Raw genomic sequence first — 23,637 nt, 5'->3', positions numbered from 1 at the left:
CCAGCTTCTGCTCCCCCAATCTCTGGCGCCCACTCCTGCACTTTCTGCTTCTGTGACTTGACTCTTCTTCATCACTCATGCCTATGGGTGGAATAGTCCAGTGCCTGCCCTGTTTAAGTGGCTTACTTCACCTGACCTGACATCCTGCAGATGCAACCCAGTTGTCAGTGGCAGGATTTCTTTTTTAAGGCTGACAGAGAATCTTACGAAACAACCCCTCTATCACTTCTGCCCCTAATATTTCAATTGGAGGCTAATCTCTAGGCGCAGAGTAAATCTCACAATGTCAGTGTCTCTAAGAAGTGACAGTCCTTCAGCAGAACCATGGAAATGGCCTCACTGTTCAGCAGAACAGCTGCATCCTGTGTGTCTTCTCTCTTTCAAATTCCCCTTTGGGAATAATCCTGTTGAATCCTATGACCGAGATCTTAACTACTGAAGAATTTCCTGGTTAAATAAAAATAGCTCATCTGCAGTTAATACAGATGAAGCAACCCAAGGCCTCGGGGGCGGCGTGTGGTCCCCACTTCACAGGTCAGGAGAGGGAGGAAAGGGACGATCTAAGCGAGAGGAGATGCTGGAATTCTAAGCCTGGGATTGACTCTGGGCTTCCGGCTGTTCTCAGGGAGGACTCTCCCCCAGGTGGGGAGTGCAGGCCTGCCTCCTGGGGCTCCCCTTGTGCTCTGACACCCAACCACCAGCCCGTGTGCGTCACTACGTTTTTGTGTTGTTGTGTGCTCAATATATCCGGGTAACAACTGCTTTTAAATCCTGAGTGCCTTTCCTGTCTGTTGCTATCGCAACACATGAAAGCAATTCAGGCTATGTTTACTGATAATGTATAAGCAAGGACAGCAAGCCAGAGGAGGAGCCTAGTGGTTAGCATTTTCGGAAGGACACAACACTGCATCCAGGGCTGGCTCCTGCCCTCCTTCACACAGGTGTCTAAAGAAGGAACAGATGACTGGGAGGCGGAGAGGCCACTTACCCGCCCCACTTCCACCAGGTTGGTCACCATGACGATGCTCGCTGTGTTCTCGTGCCACACCATCCTCCAGAAGTCAGATATCGTCTCCTGCATCGGCCCTGCAGCAAAACACAGCAGAGACGTGTGCTGTCTTTGGGAGCTTGCACCTGCGGCACTTCTGCAGCTCACAAAGAAATTTCCGGACAGCCGCAGGCAGTTCCCTCATCCCTCTCGGTGCACAGAGCTCTCCCTTCTAGTGCTGATGTGGCGGTGGGGGCACTCTTCCTATAATAGCACCCTTAGAAACACAGGATTTTTCACTCATGGCTTAATTTTCTCACGTCATCCAACGCATCTGTATTTGAGCCCTTTTTGCCCTTCTTAAATGACTGCTGTGAAAGAAAGTTGTTTCTTCATCATTTAGCTATTTATCTCTATAATACTCGAGAGTGTGATTTAAAAAAAAAAAGGGGGTACCACCCCTCTTTCTGCTAACAACTGGCGATATCCAGGGAAGCAGTCTATAGAATGAAATGAGCCTCTATAGGAAAGATGGCCTTTTCTGGTTTCTAGTATTTTTCTTAATCTGTGCTATCTGTCAAATTAATCTTTTCTAGAATTTTCACCTAACACCTTCCAGCGAGTTCGGAGTTTCGAGCACTTGTACTTCCTGTCACTGACCATGACCTGCTTTCCCAGCTCCTGGGATCTGAGCATTAAGGAGCTCTTTTTATGGACTGGAAAAAAAGAGGGAAAATCTGCCAGTGCTATATACACTGTAAAGGCACAGAAAGCTGGAATTTAAACTTTCTTTAAATGCAGATTTTTAAAAAAAGACCCAAACTCTATGTTCAAACATGTTTGAGGGTCTCCATGTAATAGAATAAATCTTTTTTGGATAAATCTTCATGGTTCCTATTTATTTCAGTGTGTCAGTAATACATAATTAAAAATCTAAGGTTAATTAGCATATTAGCCTTTTCTACTAAAATTACAAAGGACTTATCTCTGACTACTCCCAATTTACATGCAATTTTTCTATAGTGTTTATCACTTTTTGAAGCCCACCATGGATGCTATTTTAATACAATGTTTATATTTTCACATTTGTCAACTTCTTTGCTCCCTTTCAAACAATTTTAGAACTTTTGTCTAGCTCATCTTTTAATTTTTCACAATCATTAAATATATTCTTCAGGAATTTCTTAAGGTTCTGCTGGTGGCAAGCTCTCAGAATTATTTGCTGAAAACATATCTAGACAGTTCTATTGGGTGCGTATCTCTAGAGTGACGTTTACTCTATGGCTTCCATTTTAACAGCATAAGTCTTTATACGACCAGTAGACATGTGGGGATAGGAGAGGAAGACGCCGTCAGAGGTGGACGGGCTGGACAGCTGTGCTCTTGGATCTGGACGTTGTAGATTCCCAGGTTTGGAGTGTGAATATGTGAATATGTGAGTTTGGGATCTGCCTCTGGCTTTGAACCGAGTGTGTGATGTGGGGCAAGTTACTTGGTCATGAAAAAAGACAAACAACCCAATTTACCAATAAAAATGGGCAGTGCACTTGAACAGACATTTCTCTAATGCCCATCATCATTAGTCATTAGGAAAATGCAAACCACAGCCACAGTAAGATACCATCTCATACCCCCTGGGATGGTTATAATTAGAGAAAAAAGCCAGAAAATAACACTGCGACCTTAGTATCTGCATCTCTCTTTATCTACATACTGATTTCAGGAACATGGCTGAGGGTTATTTTGAGAATCTGTGGAATGAGCGCTGACTCAGGCATTTTATACAGTCACATGTCAGAACAAAAACCAGGTGCAAAAAAACCCCCAAAACAACAACAACCCAAGGTGCATTTACATTAAAATAGAATGAGAAATGGAGAGGATAAACTGGAGGTATATTTAAAGCAATTTGGGCTGTAAGTTGATCAATTTTTAAGCCAGATGATGGCTACGTGAAGATTCATTGTACAATTCTGTCGATTTTTGTTCATATTTGAAGTTTTCTATGTCAAGATTAAAAAAAAAAATCTCACCAAGAGATATATTATCATTGACTGTAGAATCTGGTCAGTAAAAACAGAGATATTTCTCCACAAATTATTTTGCAGAAATCAGTAGGTTAAGCCATAGGTTAGGGAGAAGAACTTCTAATCTTCGTTTGCCTTACAAAATGAACATTACGGAAATTAAAGCTTCTAAAGCCCAAGGCCATAAAAGAGCTGAAGATGCAAAAAAACAACAGAAAAGCCAACAAAGAAACAAAAAAAAGGGTGCATTTAAAGTTATTTACTGATGGTCACTTGCTGGCTGAGCAAAGGGGGCATACCTGGCCCCTTCAGTCACTGCCCGTTCCTCTTGACCAAGTATCAGTTTCTTCTTTTTCTTCTTCCTCACTGTCAAGCTTCCTTCCCTTTTCTCTGAATACAAATGTCTACTGTTCCTCCTGCTGCCGTGACGACACTCTTCCCCTCCTCGTGAGAACCCCTCCACCTCCTGAGCCTCTGCGTCGAGTCCCTTTATGGGACCTTGAGCGCTGCCCCCCACGAAGCTTTGCCTGCTGCTTGCCCCGTCCCTTGGCGTGTGCGTGCCATTCTCCTGATGGACGGGCTGAAGATTTCAGTGACTTCAATCAAGGTTACCGGGGACACAAGTAAACATCGGATCTCATCAATCACTACGCTTCCAGCTCACGGGAAGAGAGGTGTCTCCATTGTGTACTTAACGGCTTGTTACTTATTCACAAGGAAAAAATAACCCGAGTCCATCTTTGTGCAGACACACACAGTCTCTCCACTGCAACCCTGAAACAAAGGAGTGACACTCTTTGCTTCCGCTGGACACACAGGCCTGTGCACCTGCTCTGAAACTTCCAGAACCAGTTCTGATGACAATGGCTACTGTGGATGAATCTGGTGCCCCAGCATTGCAGATGCATGTGCTTTCAGAAAGAAATCTTCCTCTCCCCTCAGTGCCCAACAGAGACATTCAAGGCTGGGCAAGTTCCCAGGTACAACTCACTGGCCTTTTCTCGACTCTAGAGCCCCTGTGATAACTTATCTCAAGTTCCCCTGGGAGGAAGGAACGAGGCTGTCGTGCTTATTGCTCTTTCCTTAGGGTCCATGGAGTACCCAGCACAGAGCATGGGCTCATAAATACATGAATGAATGAGTACTTCTGTATGCATTGCTATAAACCATATTATTTACTATTAAAGTGTTATATTAAGAGTGTGGACTCTTTGCCACCCCATGGACTGTAGCCTGCCAGGCTCCTCTGTCCATGGAATTCTCCAGGCAAGAATACTGGAGTGGGTAGCCATTCCCTTCTCCAGAGAATCTTCCCCACCCAGGGATCGAACCTGGGTCTCTTGCATTGCAGGTGGATTCTTTACCATCTGAACCACCAGGGAAGCCCCATAAAAATATTAAGTACTATTAATAGATAATACTTGTAGGAGTCTCTTTCTTGACATCTTTTGGAGATTATCTGTAGAAGCTTGAACTAACACTGCCTCTAGTTCTTCCTGATTTATTATAAAGGGGGGCATCTTTTGCGAGGGCTTCTTTAGAGTGAGCGTGAGGGTCCCCCGGTCTCCAGAATGCTGCCGGGCAGTGCTGCAGAAGCTGGTTCCAACCGCTGAGCCGGTGGCTCCTTGGAGTCCCCCTGCTCCCAACACTTTCCGTCCAATCTCAACCCAATCCATCATTTGGAGCCTGAGTGCAATTCTGGCTTCCACCAACGGTTCTCAACTCTGGCTGCATATTATAATCACTGTGCAGCTTTACAAAATTCTGATGACCTAACCCAAGAGTTTCTGGGTTTACTGGCCTGGGAGGGTTGGTCTCGTGGGGAAGGACCACAGAGAGTCAGCATCCAGGCATTTGGCTACATCTCTGACCTGTCAGGTGGTCTTGTTCAAAGGTGGAACACCCAAGATCTGTGGCTTTTGAATCTACTGAACAGTCTAACCCTCATATAAGTTCTTCGAATCAAGAAGTCCCAATTCTTTCTGATTTAGAAGGAACTTGACTCATAAGAGGGGGCTCCTCTGGTGGTTCAGACAGTAACGAATCCACCTGCAATGCAGGAGACCTGGGTTTGATCCCTGGGTCAGGAAGATTCCCTGGAGAAGGGAATGGCAACCCACTCCAGTATTCTTGCCTGGAGAATTCCATGGACAGGGTAGCCCAGAGGCTATGATCCACGGGGTTGCAAAGAGTCGGACATGATCGAGTGACTAACGCTTTCACTTTCACTCATAAGATATCATCTAGGAACATGGCTGCACCATTTTACTGAGGGGCAAAGCAGTAGTCAAGGTGACACAGGTTTTTTACGATGTTTACTTAACTACTTTCGGGGTATCTTTAAAGCAAAGGGCGTGATCCATGGAGAGGTCACTGGTGACTGCTCTCGGGGTGGACAAACAGCTAAATTCCTATGACAAGGAATCCAAAACAGCAGGCAAAGGATGACATAAACCCTGTCCCTCCGGCATCAACAGCTGGGATGACAACCCTGGAAGGTATCTGGTTTCTGCAGTTGCTGGCTGGGTAGGGGCCCATGATCAGTGTGGCTATGCTTTTACAGACGTTGGTACAATAGGCGGGAAGGTTATTCTCAGCAGCTGTCCTAGGGGGACCAAAGCGTTTGAAAGTAAGGTCTTGAAATTTCAATAGCATCAGGCCGGCACTACATCCCATTTCCCTGATGACCATCGGCACACATAGACCTCTCTTGGCAGAGAAGGAGACATGCAGATGGGTGATTCTTACACCACCAAGCCCCCAGGGGAGCAGCAACAAGAAGGGGCAGAAAGAATGAGAGCAGAATAAAAACAATGAAAAGCCATGAGTGAAAGACATCCAAGGATGGCTCTATTGTGTGAGACTATTTCTCCGGCTCATGGGCAGAGAGAGATATTAAAAATTACAATGTCAAGGTCTTGATAGATGCCTCTGCCCTCTCCCTTTCACATTCTCATTTCTATGCAGTATGTTTCCTGCGTTAATTAGAGCCACAGGAAGTCAAGGTCCTTGGAGCTCACAGTGACGCACGAGAGTTTTTGGAAGGGAAGAAAGAGTTCAGATATGCCCCAGTATTCCACTGTAAACAGGATAAAACCTAACTTCTTTTGAGCTCTTCCTATTTCTCAGGTCTCCTTTGAGTGTCTTACAAGATATATTATGTCATTAATTTAAAAATCACAGCCCTACTTAATAGGCACTACTATTCCCCCACTTGGGTGGCTCAGCTAGTAAAGAACCTGCCTGCAATGCGGGAGACCAAGGTTCGATCCCTGGGTTGGGAAGATCCCCTGGAGAAGGGAATGGCTACCCATTCCAGTATTCTGGCCTGGAATATTCCATGGGCTATATAGTCCATGGGGTTGCAAAGAGTTGGACATGACTGAGCGACTTTCACTTCACATTCCCCCACTTTACTGGAAGGACACTGAGGCAGAGAGAAGTCGGCAGAGTTGTCCACGGGGCCGAGCCTGAGGTCTGGCCCCACCAGTCACAACGCTGCCAGGTAAGCATCCACGGGCATGACAGGTGCACGTGTACAAGTCATCACGATCCCAGCAAGAATAAAAAAGAAGGAACCCACCGTCAACCACCTTTTAAACGCATTTTTTATGACATCAATGTTCTTTCAAGAGTCCCATGATCCCACTGCTACAGAATAAAGTCCAAGTTCATGAACACGGCCCCTCCCAAGTTCAGGTTCATGAGCACTGCCCTCCTTGGCAGTCCCAACCTCCCCTATACCCAAGCGTTTCTAGAACCCAGCACATCCTGGTTTACTCCCTCCATCCCCCACCATCCCAGTCCAAGCCACGTGCCCCGAATGACGAGCCCAGCCTCACACTCGGCCCCCCTCACTCTGTTCTCTCCATCTCAGCCACAGCTCACCTCTGCAAAGTGTCATTTTCCTGCTTAAAAACCTTCCAAGGGGTTTCCACTGAGTAAATCCCAGATTCTTGAATAAGGCAGACTGGTCCCCCAGTTCTGTGCCTGGACCAGGTCTCCACTCTTGGCTTTGGCTGTTGCAGGTGCTGTGTCCTTGGGACCCCCTGCAGGATCCCCCACCAGGACCCCTCTGAACTTGCTTCACTCATTCACCCCCTTCCCAGCTCCTGAGGGAGATCTGAGGGTGTGACCTGTATCCACAGGTGAGCCTGCTGCATGCCAGGATCCTGGGATGGTGAGGGTGCCACGGTGAATGATGGCAACACAGCCCCTGCTTCACAGAAGCTTGAGACTCTACCAGGTGCAGATAAGGCAAGAACACGCCACGTGTGCACATAAAGTGTGGTGAGGTCAGCAACCCCGGACTCCTAACTTTCAACGGAGATGTGCACACCTCTGCAGACACACGGATATTTTCCAGGCGGGATGTGGATACTTTCCAAAATAGTATTAATAATTTCTATACACTCAGTGGCTTTATGGACTCTGCCTATACTGATCTTTACGAGAAGGAGTCTAGGAACAGGGGTCTTTCTCAAACATGACAAAGCCCTCACTCGTCTCCACTATTACTACGGGGCACTGCCCAGGTGAAGAGACCTGCAAGTGTGAGACTGAGGGATGGACGGAAACATGGACTGCAGAAACCCACAACGCTCCCGCCTTCTCTTATGAAACGTATCTCTGTGAAGGACAAAATCTGGTGTTAAAAATGGGATATTTTGGTTCATGCTGAGATGTTCTGAATTCACAACATCCAAAGTGGCAGAGCCTGGGAACATTTATTCTTTTAACTGCAGCTGGGCTGTTCTGTGGGACCCCTGAAGTTTTCCTGGATACAACCCATGGATGAAAGTTTCATGTGTTTTCTTTCAGATTTGGCATGCTTTAATCTTTAAGGTGATTAAAGTCTATTTATTGTACTATCATAAAATATTTATTCTCATTTCTTCCATCCTCATTTTACCTTAGAAAATAATTTAATATTGTCTATCTCCTATTAACAAGTAAACTTACATAAACTTATGATGAAAATTTTAGACAGCAACTTAAAATGTTCAAAGTGGGTACATAATTTTTTCAAACTTCTTTTGGGGATTCACAAGCAAAACCATTTGAAGACCATTGTCAGCCTGTGACGTATTTATGCCTGCGTGCATGCATGCTAACTTGCTTTAGTCATGTCCAACTCTTTGTGACTCTATGGACTGTAGCCCAACAGGCTTCTCCATCCATGAGATTCTCTAGGCAAGAATACTGGGTTGCCATGCAACCCACTCCAGGGGATCTTCCCACCCAGAGATTGAGTCCGAGTCTCTTATGTCTCCTGCATTGGCAGGTGGGTTTTTTTTTACCACTGCTGCTGCTGCTGCTGCTAAGTCACTTCAGTTGTGTCCAACTCTGTGCGACCCCATAGACGGCAGCTCACCAGGCTCCCCCGTTCCTGGGATTCTCCAGGCAAGAACACTGGAGTGGGTTGCCATTTCCTCCAATGCATGAAAGTGAAAAGTGAAAGTGAAGTCGCTCAGTTGTGTCTGACTCATAGCGACCTCATGGACTGCAGCCCATCAGGCTCCTCCGTCCATGGGATTTTCCAGGCAAGAGTACTGGACTGGGGTGCCATAGCCTTCTCCCACTAGCACCATCTTTATCACTAGTGCCACCTGGAAGCCAGTATTTATGTCTACAGTAGTCAAAGTCAGGAGGAAGTTGTATTTCTTCTTGCAATATTGTTTTTCCTGCAGTGCTGAACTGTAGAGTGGATGTGACTTTGCTGGGGGGAATATGGGGGGCAGGCCCTGGGGTGGAATGTCCAGTACGGGTGACTCAGTGCCGCCTGATGGGGGAGGGGACACACATGGAGCCATCTTCAGAGAGAATGCAAAAATTTTACAAAAAATTTGGGTTCAGATTTCATGAGTAGTAGAAAAACACAACTAGGAAGAAATCTTTTAGATGGAAAGCCTGCCTTCCAGGAAGAATGCAGAGGAGGAAGTGTCTGGTTGTCTCAGGCTGACGTGTGATGAGGTGTCCACAACCATGAGGAAGAAAGAGGGAGGAAGGGAAGAAGGAAGAGGGGGAAGGAAGAGGGCCCAGAGGAGGGGACCCAGTGGGCTGGAAAGCTGAGCCAAGTATCCAAAGGCCAAGTCCAGAGGAGCCTCTGAGCTCCCCGAAGGTGCAGATGGATGAGTGTCCAGAAAGGAGGGTCTAGCCTACTGAACAAAAGCTCCAGGAAACAGGAAAACACTGACTATGAACAGTAAACAACAGTAAAGAGACATCTGGGCAGAGAGTCCTGGAACCCCAGGGCTCACAGCACGTGGCTCCCAGCGGTGATTCCGGGACAAGAAGGTCACGCAGGCTGGGCAGGCGGTAGGGTCCCCTCTGGCCTCCCCAGTGCCACTTGCCAGGCTCCAGGTGTGGAGCAGGGTCTCGGGCCTGATCTGGGTGGGCTCAGGAACTGGTGGGTCATGGACGAGCTGACCTTTGAGTCAGACTGTGGATGACGGGGGCTGCCCTTAGAGGGCAGTTCTGGATAAAACCGAGCAGGAGTCTAGCACAAGACTTGTGGTGTCAGCAAAGAGGCCAAGGGCTCTGGGCGCTGGCCGGGCATGGCCCACGTCAGGCTCTGGGGCTTCTGGCTCCCTCCATCGGAGGAGAAGGCCCCGATGGTGGGACACCGAATGGAAAACAGGGGTTTAGGATTTATGCATTCATTTTCAAGCTCTTACTCATAAATAAAACTGGCCCTAAATTTCTGATCCATTATTGTTCACTGCTGCTGGAGATAATCTACATAAAGTATTATGAAGTCAGTTACTCAACGTTTGGAGCATTAGACGTCCCTTCAGCGGCTTCTGAGTAAGTTTTTATTACAAAACTTTACATGCTTTTTCACTATGATGCTTCCGTAACACTTACATTTATAATTTTACATTTAGTAGCCTTTCATTTTTGCAGTAGTGAAATGTAAAAGTTAAAATATGCCACCATGCTTTACGGACTGAATCTGGTACGTCGCAAAAGGCATAAGGGCGACACAGAAAACAGTCGGCTTTCACATTAATAATTAATAAACCTTAACAACACTTATTTGATAGGTGCATTGGCTTTCCCCTGAAGCTAGATAAGCAAAAACCATGGAATTTTTATGAATAATTTTTGGTTTCAGCTGCAGAAAAAGAGAAGCAAAGCTGAGATGGCTGGTTGCAAGGGATTCAATCTGTTTATTTTCCTGAATTGTTAAGAGCATCCCTGTCCCCCGATTATCATTTAAAAGGAACAACAAAAATCAACTAAGGATTTTGAAGCAAACACAGAATTATTCTATGATGGGGAAAACATGAGAATACATTATGTAATCTCAACTCAAAAATATAACTGGCAGCGTTTTCTAAGGGCAACTCTTATGTGAAACACCCTTCATGTCCAGAATTATAGAATAAGGATGTTCACCAGTCTACTAGAAATTTTACTTAGTGACCAGTCCAGTGGAATTTCAATTTGAATGTAGTAAAAAGAAGAGAAATTTGGCATTGGCGCTATTATGAAATATGCCTTGCTAAGAAGTAGTGTCAAACGTGATGACTAAATTAATGATGTCAAATAGTGCTTTTTTCCTTTCTTTTCCTTCCTCCCTCTTTTCCTTTCTTTTTTGTTACTATCTTTCCTATATTTACGTGGCTGTCACACAATAACAAATCCCTTTTTACACAGCCCAAGTCTTTCTTTTTTTAATTTTCTACTTGTTTTCCTTTCTTTTCCTTTTTAAGTTGAAGCACAGTTGATTGGTGAGCAGGAACTTGCTGATCACCCTGTTTCTCCTGAATTGGCTCACAAGGTACGTGTACTCCTCTCACATCTGAGAAAACTCGGCATCTACCGTGTGTGCTGCTTCCGCCCTCTGGGACATACCATTCTCACAGATGGTACACTGCACTCAAACCACGCCTTAAAATTCTTTCAGACTGAAACAAGAAAGTGTGCCAATATGAGCTGCGCAAATATCCGTGGCTTTCTCTAGATAACTAGTCATGGGATGTCGGTTTTCAGGTGCAGCACAAGAACATAAGAAATCCTGATTGGACCCCAAAAGATCATGTCAGACTTACTTATGAGAAAACTGGTATAAACCAAACACTAATGGACAGGTTACATATAAAATCTAAAAGAGCCTGGAAATCTTTGTAGTGTCTGTCATAACCCTTCAATCTCTGGCTCTTTTCTGGTTAATACTCTGACTCTCATCTTATTCACTTATTCAGCTAGAAGTAATTATGAAATATTTAAGAACAACAGAGAATAATATAGTAGGCATTATTTAATATGGGGCTTCTCTGATGGCTCAGAAGGTAAAGAATCTGCCTGCAATGCAGGAGACCTGGGTTCGATCCCTGGGTCTGGAAGATCCCCTGAAGAAGGGAATGGCTACCCACTCCAGTATTCTTGCCTGGAGAATTCCATGGGCAGAGGAGCCTGGTAGGCTACAGTCCATGCGGTTGCAGAGTCGGACACAACTGAGCAACTAATACTAGCACACTAGCATGAATAAAGATATGTTAAATAATACCTACTATATTCCAAAGAGATGCCAGGAACTTCCTATTTAACTCTAATCGTCACCTTACCATTTTTCATCTTTGTGTTGTCTAGTATCTTAGTTCCAATATGAGTTCATCCTACCTTGATTAGTCATTATTATAGTTTCTTTTCTGTTATAATTTTCTAATAGCTTTCATAATTTTTATTGTGGTTTTCCTTAATTTATTTTTATAAGGACAAAGTTCATGCATTTCCATACCACTTTTAACTATGTCTCAAGTCAAGAGCAAAAACAGATAAAGAAGCACATTTCCAAAAAAAGTAAACTTAAAATGAGTCATGTATTCTGAATACCCTCTTTCTTTCTCTTATCCACTACTTTAAGACCTTGAAACAAAAATAAATGAAAATAGTGGCTTTGAGACCAAAGTTTGAAATGATATTTTTAGAAGTTTTCTTTTTTCTTAAACAAAAGCAATGGGTTAAAACTAATTTGTATGAGACATTTCAAAGGAAAAAATCTACAAGACCATCCTTAAATTATTTCTGATACACAAATAGTCCTAACCATTTAATACACTCAAGTGTTAATAAAATCCTGAATAAAGGCTAAAAAATCATATTAGAAATAACATTGGTACTCCCATAGCACATCTGCCATGTGATGATTTAAATTGCTAGCAGGGTTTTGTTAAAACCAACAAACATATTTTAAATTATAAAACACTGACATACTCAAAATTAAGAGATTCTTCAATGTGGTACCAATGTTCTCAACGTTACGAAAACTTACAACAAAATCTCTGTTAGAAAAGAAAAGCAGAATAAAATTAGTCTCTGTGTTGCTAGAAAATTTGTTTTGGAAACTTGCTAATAAGTTATTGGAAAAATTGTTACTATCCCTTTCACTTTCCTCTGTGCGAACAGGGAGGCTTGGGGTGTGGGGTCAGGGTGGGGTCACCTGCAAGGACTCAAAGCCACAATTACCTCCTAGTGTAATGTTTGCATTTGATTATTTGCATGTAAATGTTTCATTGGGTTTTTTATTTTAAAGAACATATTAACCATGATAATGTTATTCCACTTTAAAAAGAACACTAATTTTAAAAATCACTGTACACACATCAATGATGGACTCCATGGTCTTTCTCTTAAGCTAACGTGCAGGGATCAAGGAACCCCCACCTTTCCTGGGCCTCCACTATGTGATGCTGATCCCAGTGGCCTGGAGCAAGAATTCCTCTTTCTCCAGCCCTACTCTGTCTCCCAGCTTCCTGGTGCAGATTGGCCACTTTGAGGCATCTGGTCAGCCAAACAGAAGCTGGAGTCTGCCTTGCCGGCTCCACCCAACACAGGCTGCAGAAACAGGCCTAGAGCACAGGTCTTCCCTACGTCTTCCTCTAACTCCCGCTCTGCTTCTCTGTCATCTGTTCTCTTTCCCAGATCACTGCTCAGCTCCATTTTCTTCTCTAGTGGTTTCTTGGCTTCCAAAGCTTCTCTCTAAAGTATCCTGTGTGACTCTTCGATCAGAAATTGGTTTGGATGAAGCCTGTTGGAGAGGGACTTGTTCAGTTTGGAATTAAGCTGTTTCACTTACCTGTAACCTGACCCTAAGGATGCTTCAGAGAGGCCTGCAGGACCCCACGCTGGTATCCTTTGTTGCAATCAGAAATGGTCAATGCCTGCAAGACTTCAAAAACCAAAGGAAAATGTGCTTTCTGCAGTGGATGACAGCTTATTGTCTTTGCAACCCACATCTGTTTAAAAGTCAATAACAGTGATGATCGTTTTTGTACCCTGGAGGGGAATGTGGAATGCTGGTGAAAACCTAAGTGGTTCCCTTTGGAACATCCTGGAAGAAGCACGAACAGGTGTAGGATGTATTAGCTTTTACGAAGACGACGTGAGCATATGCTACACTTGGGTTAAAGCCTGGCTGCCTATGTGCTTTGAGAGCTGTGTCTTTGGAATCAATGGAATGATGACAGGAGTTTCAGCTAATACCTGGCAGAGCTGCTGCTGGCAGAGCTGGTGTCTGAGCTCCAACAGTGTAACGTCAGTGTCTACTCTCTAACTAACCATTCTGCTCCACCATCTCTGGGAGGGGTAAAATCCATGTCCTGGTTACTGACATAAAACATGTTTGTATATGAAGGAATCTTAGGGCCAAATGAAATCCATAGAATTAAAAAATTGGATTGTGACCATGTTGCAAAAACAAAGGAATATTTGCAAACAAAAACCAGTAACAGGGTGACTCCTGCCAGGACTAGAATGTTCCAAGGCATTTCTGAAACCCCCTTTGCTTAAGTGAACTGTTGAAGTGAAAGTGAAGTGGAAGTGTTAGTCGCTTAGTCCTGTCTGACTGTTTGCAATCCCATGGACTCCTCTGTCCATGGGATTTCCCAGGTAAGAATACTGGAGTGGGTAGCCATTCCCTTCTCCAGAGGATCTTCCCGACCCAGGAGTTGAACCCATGTCTCCTGCATTAGGAGGTGGATTCACTGAGCCACCTGGGAAGCTGCATCTTTCAAGGGTGGTTGTTAACTATTGTTTTGCCACAGGTTTCACTTTGAACTGAAACTGGATTTTGTTCCTTTTGGACTAAACCTAGCCCTCCTCCAGAATCACACATTCCCAGCAGTTATATAAACATTTCCATCTTGCAGTGGTACCACTGTGAACAGGAATGCAAGTCTGGGTGTGTGGTCAGTTGTGTCTGAGACTTTGTGACCCCATGGAGTGCAGCCTGCCAGGCTCCTCTGTCCATGGGATTTTTCCAGGCAAGAATACTCGAGTGGGTTACCATTTCCTACTCCAGGGGATCTTCCAGGCCCAGGGATAGAATCTGTACCTTCCTGCATCTCTTGCATTGGCAGGTGGATTCTTTACCACTGTGCCAACCTGGGAAGCCCTACCACTGTGAAAGAATGCAAAAGCTGCTATTGTTCTTGACATGGAAACTGAAGGATACAGCAGATAAGTCAGATCTGAGTGGCGGCAAAGATGAGGCCTCCGAAGAAGAACTCGTGCTAGAGGAGAACGGACAGGTGGTTGGCAGAGAAGGGCAAGAGCCCACGCTCAGGTACAGAAACGCACTCCTGGGGATCTGCTGGTCCCTGATCCCCGCAGCAAGCTGGATGGAAACACCACTCGAAGAGCTGGGAAGAGGCAGCCGAGAAAGTGTCTGCAGCCTCGGGAGGGAGGAACATGACAGATGCTCACAGCACAAGAGTCTCCTGCAGGCTGAGTCGCAGAACATCCATCAGGCCTGTCTCCAAAGAGAAGCCTTGTGTACTCATTCTGAGTGCTTGTTCACGCTCCAAAGAGGGGCACAGAGAGAAGCAATCAAGGAGAAAAGAAAGAATGGCAGCGTTCAGCGTGGAGGGGCTGGGTGACCCAAAGGACCCGCCTGCCTTCTGTCAAGGAGAAGCAAGACGAAGGGAAAAACTTCCCTGCACATGCTTCAGGGGCCACTGTTGGAGACATTAAGGCTTTCGTTAGTCACTCTCTTCTTTAATTAAGCTTTTCTCAGTGCACAAGTGGGATCCTCTTTTATTTGAGACAAAAGAGAATAAATCTAATAAATGAACAAAATAGAGGTAAGTTGACTCCCTAGACAGAGCAGAGTGAAGGCAGTCTCGAGCTTTCAATGGTATTGGGAAGTTTCCAGAAGTATCCTTTTGAATGAGAAGGGGAGAAAGAGAGCTCGCAATGGCTAGACACTTCCTCAAGTCTGCTGCCTTGAGAGACTCATCCAAAACCACCCTGATGGGCAATAAAGGATCCTGGTCCCGAGACTCAGGAAGAGTGATTCTTGGGCTGAATCAGGGCTCACTTCTCCACCCGCTCAACAGTTTAGGGCTGGGAGAGAAAAAAAGCTGAAGTCCTGCCCAAATCTGACACTGCAGCAAACCTGTTACCAAACAGGTCGGTAACAGCTGGCTGCCACGTTGTCTAATTCCTGAGTCATGCTCTGTCCCCGACTCCACACTTGGCAGGCCCTTGGTAGATGCACAGAAATATTGGTTCAGTTTTCAATGGACTAGGCCTGAAAGCAACAGCTTGGCTCTGCAAAAGTGGGTGAAGGTGGGGGAATGCCAGTCCTTGGAGAAAAACACCTGGGCACTAGTCACTGCTCCATTCTTTCAGGGCTGAACCTGGGAGAATGATGAGACCTTCTATCTCTTCCTCACTGTTGACTGAGGCACCTTAGGAGGCCAGGAACCCAGGCTGTTCCTCCTAAGATGAACCTGGCATAAGCCCTATTCGAGTACGAATGCTCACCTGTGTAGTCACAAAGCATATGTGACTCATTTGAGCTGACGTGGATGAGAGTCACTTAAAGCTGTTTGTGCTTTAAGTTCCAACTGCTTCGATGACAAAAGAAGGGAGTTGGACTTGAAGATTTTTAAAGTTTTTACCAGCTCTAAAAGGTGCTATAATTTTTCTACTTTAAATGAGGAACATTTCTGGGAACTTCCTGGTAGTCCAGTGGTTAAGAATCCACCTTGCAATGCAGGGAACACGGGTTTAATCCCTGGTCGGGGAACTAAGATCTCACATGATGGAGGGAAACCAAGCCCTCCTGCTACAGCTACTGAGCCCGCGTACCACAACTAGAGAGTCTGTGTGCTGCAACGGAGATCCCACGTGCCAAAACCAAGATCTGGTGCAGCCAAATAAATAAATATTAAACAACAAAACAGGAACGCTTCTAAATTACTCTGAAAGATTCAAAAAACCTTTGGTTCAAGGATCCAGAACGTGCAGGACATCATCTGCCTTCCAGTTATTCTGTACCAACTTAGGTTCCCTTCCTGGAGGGACGTGTTTCTGCCATAGCACCTAGGACAACATGGTGGATGGTATCTAACACGGTCTAATTTCGGTTTCATCCTTTTATTCGCAAGCTGGCTTTAAATGTTCTCCCTTCTAACGACTGAGTTTAAGAAGAGCACGGGGCTGAGCAATGTCTGTGATCAGATCTTTGAGCATATTGGCCAGTAGCTTTGAAATTAACCTGGTGAAGAAAAATTATTGTTTCAGAGGAAGTTTGTGGATAAGCTGTTCCTTGCGCCTGTTCATTTTGCCTTGAAGGTCTGCAGATGGAGAGTAAGAGGCAGGTGAGCCCGACGTGGAGGGCATGGCCCTGGGTGTCAGGGATACTGACACCTCCTCAGAGATCTGCATATAAGTCACACTTCCTCACGGTCTTCCTCCTGAAGTTTGCAGACCAGAGAATATTCCACTTTACTGACCAATACTTGTAAACCAATCTTCAGTAGGATATGATAAGTGAATCCAAATGTAACCTACAACCCTTGACAATGGGGGAACAGCTCAGCAGGAAGAACAATAGCAGCTAATGGAAAATCTGTGCCTGAGGAGCGTGCAGAGCTGGTGCTTGGAGGGATAAAAACAAAAGATGTTTATTGAAGGCTTAGCTTTGGATATAAAAAAAATGTTTCAGTTCTATTGAGAAATAATTTCAAGTGTTCATCTCCACCTGGAGGCCAGAACCCAGGAGACAAAAGCTCTTTACAGAGTGTGGGACTTGCGTTGACCCTCTGACAAGTCTTGACCTGCTGAGCAAAGCAGTGTTCTGTTCTAAGCAATGGTATTTACTGCTTCAGATGCCTGGGAAAACATAACCCATAGTCATCTTTCTGAAAACCCTTATTAACAATGTTCATACCACACAGGGTATGTGGATGAAATTCAGAAGAAAAACAGATGAAGAGTAAACAGAATGAAAAGTTTCAACAGCAGCAAAGTTTCAACTGTTCTACAGTAGTGGAGGACCTGGAGGTATTTTCACTGTAAACTTTCGTGACCCACATTTTTGTTATTTTCCTTTTCTTTATTTTTTAAAAAGCCTTATTTATTTATTTTTTGGCTGTGCTGGGTCTTTGTTGTTGCATATTGGCTTTCCCTGGTTGCGGCAAGTAGGGGCTGCTCTTCGTTGCAGTGGGGAGGCTTCTTATGTCAGTAGCTTCTATTATTGTGGAGCACAGGCTTTAGGGCACGTGGGCTTCAGGAGCGGTGGCACACGGGCTTAGTCGCTCCAAGACAGCTGGGATTTCCCTGGATCAGGGATCGAACCCGAGTCCCCTGCATTGCATGGCGGATTCTTAACCACTGGACCTCCAGGGAAGCCCCTATTATTTTCATGTGAAAGTCTGCCCTTAGCTCAAAGTCTTGGGAGAAAATCTGTCTCAGGTTTCTCCAAGTTAGTAACAGATTATAATTATGGACAAATAAGACTGACCATCTAAGGTGTAGATGGAGGTGAGCACCAACAGAGTCAGAGGGGAGCTAAACAACGACTTTGACAAGATGGACTGTCTCCAAAAACAGTGCCTCAATTTACTGACACGTCGAAAGGAAAAGTGTCCACCAGAATAGGAGTTGACCAGTCCTTAACTTAGAGCGGAATCACATATACCGAAGACAAATATCCACCTGTGTCAGTAGACACGTCACCAGCCAGCAGGAGGCGTCCTGTGGCCTGGGTGGAATATTCCAGTCCTGACTGGTATCGGGCACATGGCCGGCAGCCCCCCGTTTGCTCGTCTGTTCTTCCCTCCATTCCCTCCCTGGCTGCTGCCAACCCACTGGTCATCTGCTTCGTTCCCGCCCTCCACCAGGCCATGGGCAGATACATGCTTGTGGATCAGTGGATGAACTCTGTGGTTCTTCTTCAGATGCAAGCCAGGAAGTGGCCTTCTGCCGAAGCATCTGCCTCTCTGGCTGGCCTGAGACGCAGACTGCCCTTGACAAGCGGTTCTGTCTGATGGACAGTAAGTACCTGGTATCGCGTTTTCTCTATCAGTTCCTGCGTCTATGCCAGTATGACTTGGTGCCTGAAACTCTGAACTCTGAGTGTTCAGAGTCTCTGAGTAGGAAAGATGAATGTCTTTCTAACCCTAGATTGTGAAAATCCATACAGTTAGGCTCCCGACAGCTACTTCATTATTTCTTCTTTGCTGAATTGTGCTAATTCGACAGGGTTGGCCCCCTGACTGGAATTCTGAACTTAGCCTTGATCTGGCCACGTCGAGTCTCTTTGCCACCAGCAGCATCAGCTCCTTGGACCAGCTAAGCCCTGGACCAGCAGGTCTTCCAGACAGGTGTCCAGAGGCCCACTTGGGAACAAGGCAATTTCAAATACTCAGAGTCATATTTCAGGACATTTAAGACCATTTTAATTAAAAGGTGTTTTCAGATATGAACATATCATAGAAAATTTGCTTTTAGAGAACTGCTACATAGAAAGGGCTTCCCTGGTGGCTTAGATGGTAAAGAATTTGACCGCAGTGCGGGAGACCTGGGTTCATTCCCTGGGTCTGATCCTTGGGTTGGGAAGATTCTCTGGAGAAGGGAATGGCAACCGACTTCAGTATTCTTGCCTGGAGAACTCCATAGACAGAGGAGACTGGCAGGCTATAGTCCATGGGGTCACAAAGAGTTGGACATGACTGGTTACTTAGAAGGAAAGGGTTGGATCCTAGATTCATTTCATAAAAGATTCATCACGTGACTTTGAGGGGTGACCTTCATGAGGCCCACGTAAGCGGCAGCACACAGTGCCCAGTGGGGATCACACATTATCCAGACATAGAGAGACATACACGGCACAGGCACTCAGCTATGCATTAGCTCTGTATTCAACCCCTGCTTCTCTCCATGGGCCTCAAGTCTTTTATTTATGAAATGAGACAAGTAATATCTTAAATGGTCGAAGGATGGAAATTACATTAACTTAGTTAAAGTACAAAGCCTAGTCTATAAATGGCCCTTGATATTGACTGAGCGAATGGACAAAGAAAAAAGCTGTGTTTCAGGAAGAATAGTATTGTATCAACCCTAACTACTGAAACATAAAGGAAATATACTGATTACATTTTCTTAAATGAGAAGGAATCATGCTTAAAAATGAACAGTTTTGAAACCAGAACGTATTGTATTTAATATTAGAAAACATATTTTAGTCATATGCAACCTGGATTGTTGAATAAAATAAAAACTACAGCTATATTACTGTCATTACTGTTGTCTGAACTATTCATCTCTACCCCAAATTTTCTTATGGTTACTCCCTGCTTTCTTTGTTTCCAGGTTTTTCTTTCCAGGATAACTCCACACTAACTAATCTTCTTAAAGCACTGTTCTCACCACCACACAGCTTAGAAACACCCTTCCTTTTCCCTCCCTGCGTCTCTGCCATTCATTAAACAAAGCTCCTTGTTCAAAGCCTTTTAATCAGTGTCGTCACTTCACCTGTTGGTTCTTTGTTCGTAGCACCCCCAACCCCCCAATTCAAGGGTTTTAATCTGGGGGGCATAGAATTTTTCAGGCTGGATTGTAGAAAGTCAGAGCATGCCTAAACTTCCATGTAAAGCTGTGTGTCTGTGTGAACTTTTCCTGAGTGGTGATCCATTTCAACCAGCAACTAAGACCACCCCAGGTGCCACGCCCCTCTCAGCCGTCTCCGTCGGGCCCCCACTCCTCTTGGATCTCGGGTGTCCTCCCACTCGGCCTACCCTCTGGACTAACACCTGTCTCCCTATCCACCCGTCCCCATTCCTCCGAGACCCTGGCCAAGTGCAGGTGCCCCACCCCTAAACTGCAACGTGAACCCCAGATTTTGTGATGCAGGAGGATCCTCTGGATCCCCCCGTGTTTCCATGCATCTCCAGCCCACAGAGGAACCTGGACGTGAGTCAGAGGGAGCGGACAGCCGTGTCCACCACAGACTTACAGCCATTTCTTTGGTAAGTACCTTGCACCGCCTTTCCTGAGTTCTCTGAAGCAGGACCCTTGAGTCAGTTTGAAAAATAAACCTAAATAATAGTAAAGAGAACCTTTTTCCAGGTGGCTTAGACGATAAGGAGGCCCAGTAATGTGGGAGGCCCAGGTTTGATCACTGGGTTGGGAAGATCCCCTGGAGGAGGGCATGGCAACCCACTCCAGTATTCTTGCCTGGAGAATCCCACGGACAGAGGAGCCTGGTGGGCTACAGTCTGTGGGGTCACGAAGAGTGGACACAACTGAGTGACTAACCCTTTCCCTTTCCTTTCTCCATCACCCTGAGTTCATGATTGGTTGTGGAGGAGCAGTTCTGATATGCACAGCTTCCTCCAGCTCACGGCCTGTGTGGTGGTCTCTTCCGTGGTCTCTATGGGGCATCTTCTGATTGATTATGATCCATTCTGGGTGACTCCACCCACCTGAGTGAGTACTGCGTCTCTTTGTGAACCAGCTTTTGAACCCCCAGCTCTACCCTGGCTCTGAGTGTGGACTGCTGCTGCTGCTGCTAAGTCACTTCAGTCGTGTCCGACTCTGTGCGACCCCATAGACGGCAGCCCACCAGGCTCCCCCGTCCCTGAGATTCTCCAGGCAAGAATTCTGGAGTGGGTTGCCATTTCCTTCTCCAATGCATGAAAGTGAAAAGTGAAAGTGAAGTCGCTCAGTCGTGTCTGACTCTTTGCGACCCCATGGACTGCAGCCTACCAGGCTCCTCTGTCTGTGGGATTTTCCAGGCAAGCGTACTGGAGTGGGGTGCCACTGCCTTCTCCGTGAGTGTGGACAGGCAGCTACAAACATGAGTTTCTGTCCTTTGACCCCTGTGTGGCAGGTCCTTAGTCCTAAATTTATAACTGTATTAATATCTGGCCAGGCAGATGTGATGCCGTGAACATCGGGGCATCAATGTATTAGCTGCCAGATGAAGAACAATTAAAGGGCGGGGAGATGGGAAGAACACACTCAAAAAAGCCACCACTCTGGCTTGAATGTGGTCCCTTCAATCTGCAGAAACATTACCGTTATCACCAAAGGTCAGAGTCAGTTACTCGTAGAAAAATCAATAAAGTGGAGGGAGGGGGAGAGGCTGAAGGGATACGGTCATGACATGCCCTCTGCATTGAGGGGACCTGCTAGGAATCTATGTATTTCCAACTCTTGGGGATAGAACTGGTTGTCAGGAAAATGGACCATTCGTGTAGTTTCAGGGGTTCCTGCTGTGAACAGATTTTTAAAGACTCGTCTCAGTGCAAAGTAGAGAGGCAAAAAGAGCAAGGAGGGATTTAAACATGGCATCTGCCTGTTAGTCTTCATCACTCCATTTGTTGAATTTAGAATCAGGCTGTTCGTGATTCTGTTGGCCACCCACGAACATGTTCCATCTTGTCCCGGTCGATTACTGCAGATGAGCAGAAATCTTTATCACCGGCTACCCGAGGCCACCAGTTACACTGTGCCTGTGGTGCACTGGAGAAAAGACATTCTGACTTTTTAATCCGAACATCATGGTCTGAAGGTATCACTCGTAACAGGACGGGTACTATCTGGACTGAACGTTAGATTAACAATCAGCTCATTTCCTCCTCTTCTGCACCAGCAACAGTGATGCAAGAACTGCCAGGTTTTAAAGTCCAGCCTGTGGCCCACCAGTCACCGAGGAAAGGGCCATGCTCTGTAGGGTGTGGGGGGGCCCTTCTCCGCTAAAGGGCACCGTGGGGGTCTCCTTCAAACTGAGGACATCTGCCATTTCTCATCTGTCTGCAAATATATCTGTTCATTAATACTTGATAGGGTGAAGGCTGCCAACGATGGCTGCAGAGCAAATAAGTATCATTCAAACTACTTCTAATGGGGCCAGAAAGTGACTTCTGTTATGGCATTTTTTTCTTCCAGAGGTGACCTCCCCTTGGGGACAGAGGGGCAGAGAGGATGAACGAGGGAGGGGCCCCACATAGGACTTTGGGGTCTTCAATCTGTACTTCCATTGGCTATTTGTTCACATGAATCTACAGCCCTCAACTGTGGACATTTAAGTCAGATTTAATTTTCTGGTTATACTTTCTATGAGAACGTGGGCTGCTCGACAAGAACTCAGAAGTGTTTTGTATATTTTGCAACAAAATGTTCATGTAAATATGTAAAAACTGCAAATGTCCGATAATCATCCCATGTATAAATCAGAGCTGTTATGACCTGACTTGGGAACATTCTGGCAGCCTGGAGGACAGGTATGAAGCCCCAGTATCGGTCCACTCTGTGTGGAAGCTCCCAGGGCTGGACTCGGGTCCAGACATCCTCACTCTGTCCCAGATGTGAGACAAACCAAGTGCGTGCTTTCTGGAGCCCTTAGCATTTCCTACCAAGGGCCGGGCTTCTGCCAGGCTCACAGTGGGCACTGTCTGTGCGGTTCTCCTTCCGACCATGGAGGGAGGCACTGCTGCTTTCATTCCGGAAGGATGCACACTGGACCAAGTGCAGCATCTGGACGTGATGACACAGCACTGGACTCTGAGAGTGGTGCCCCCCAGGATTTTGCTGTGGCCGTGGGGATCGGGAAGATAATTCCGGCCACACCCAGAGACTGTCTGCCCCAGAGCTCTGCTGCCTGACACCTCCAATGGGGAAGAGCCAATTGCAGCTGTTTAAACTTGAAATCCAGTCCCTCTTTTCAGTAGATACACTCTGAGTATCAGTGGCCATGGATAACTAGAGGTCACCATACCGGACGACACAGAGAAGATTTCCACCAGAGCAAAGAGCTCTGCTGGACACTGCTGCTCTAGGCGCCGGGACTCTGGTGTCTGGCTACGACCACCTCTTCTCCCTCCTGACTCGCCACTGACCTTGGCCTCAATCCTTCAGCGCCGCCCCATTCCTCAGGGCCCAGTGGACACTCAAGCCTCCCTGTCTCCAATTTGAGACTTTACACACATGATTTCTTGGTATCCTTGACTTTTTCTCACACACCCCCCTGCCAACTCCTAACTGGTGGCAGGTTGTATCTGTTTGGTTTCCCCATGCCTGTTTCTGGGATATGATGTGTTACCGAAACAATGATTAAGTGATACAACACAGAGAACTCACATTTCACTCGTCCCTATCGCTTCAACCCGAGTGGGTGTCTCTGTTTCCCAGCACTTCCTCTGTTCACCTGTACTGGCTCAGCAACCTCTTCTTGAAAGCCTCAGTCTCTCATGATCCTCACTCTCCACAGATGACCCGCCCCATCACTGGTGGGGAAGATGGTACCGAAACCACGCCATGTAAATGTGTGCAACTGAACCGCTTTGCTGTACAGCAGAAATTACCACAGCACTGGACGTCAAC

The 23,637-nt window shown here is 45.9% G+C and overlaps 1 protein-coding gene across 6 annotated transcripts in view; it reads right to left on the bottom strand.

Moving 5' to 3' along the window:
* Positions 1–23,637, bottom strand: part of PTPRM (protein tyrosine phosphatase receptor type M) — a 662,162-nt gene that overhangs the window by 45,057 nt on the left and 593,468 nt on the right. For all 6 annotated transcript variants that reach the window (XM_061399910.1, XM_061399904.1, XM_061399907.1 and 3 more), the window contains one exon: positions 989–1,086. In XM_061399910.1, the coding sequence (XP_061255894.1) occupies positions 989–1,086 (98 nt within the window). The remainder of the gene's footprint in view (positions 1–988; positions 1,087–23,637) is intronic.

Source organism: Bos javanicus, chromosome 24 (assembly GCF_032452875.1).
Source record: "Bos javanicus breed banteng chromosome 24, ARS-OSU_banteng_1.0, whole genome shotgun sequence".
Classification (NCBI taxonomy): domain Eukaryota; kingdom Metazoa; phylum Chordata; class Mammalia; order Artiodactyla; family Bovidae; genus Bos; species Bos javanicus.
Note: the sequence above shows the minus strand (reverse complement) of the source record. Positions and strands in the feature narration are given on the sequence as shown.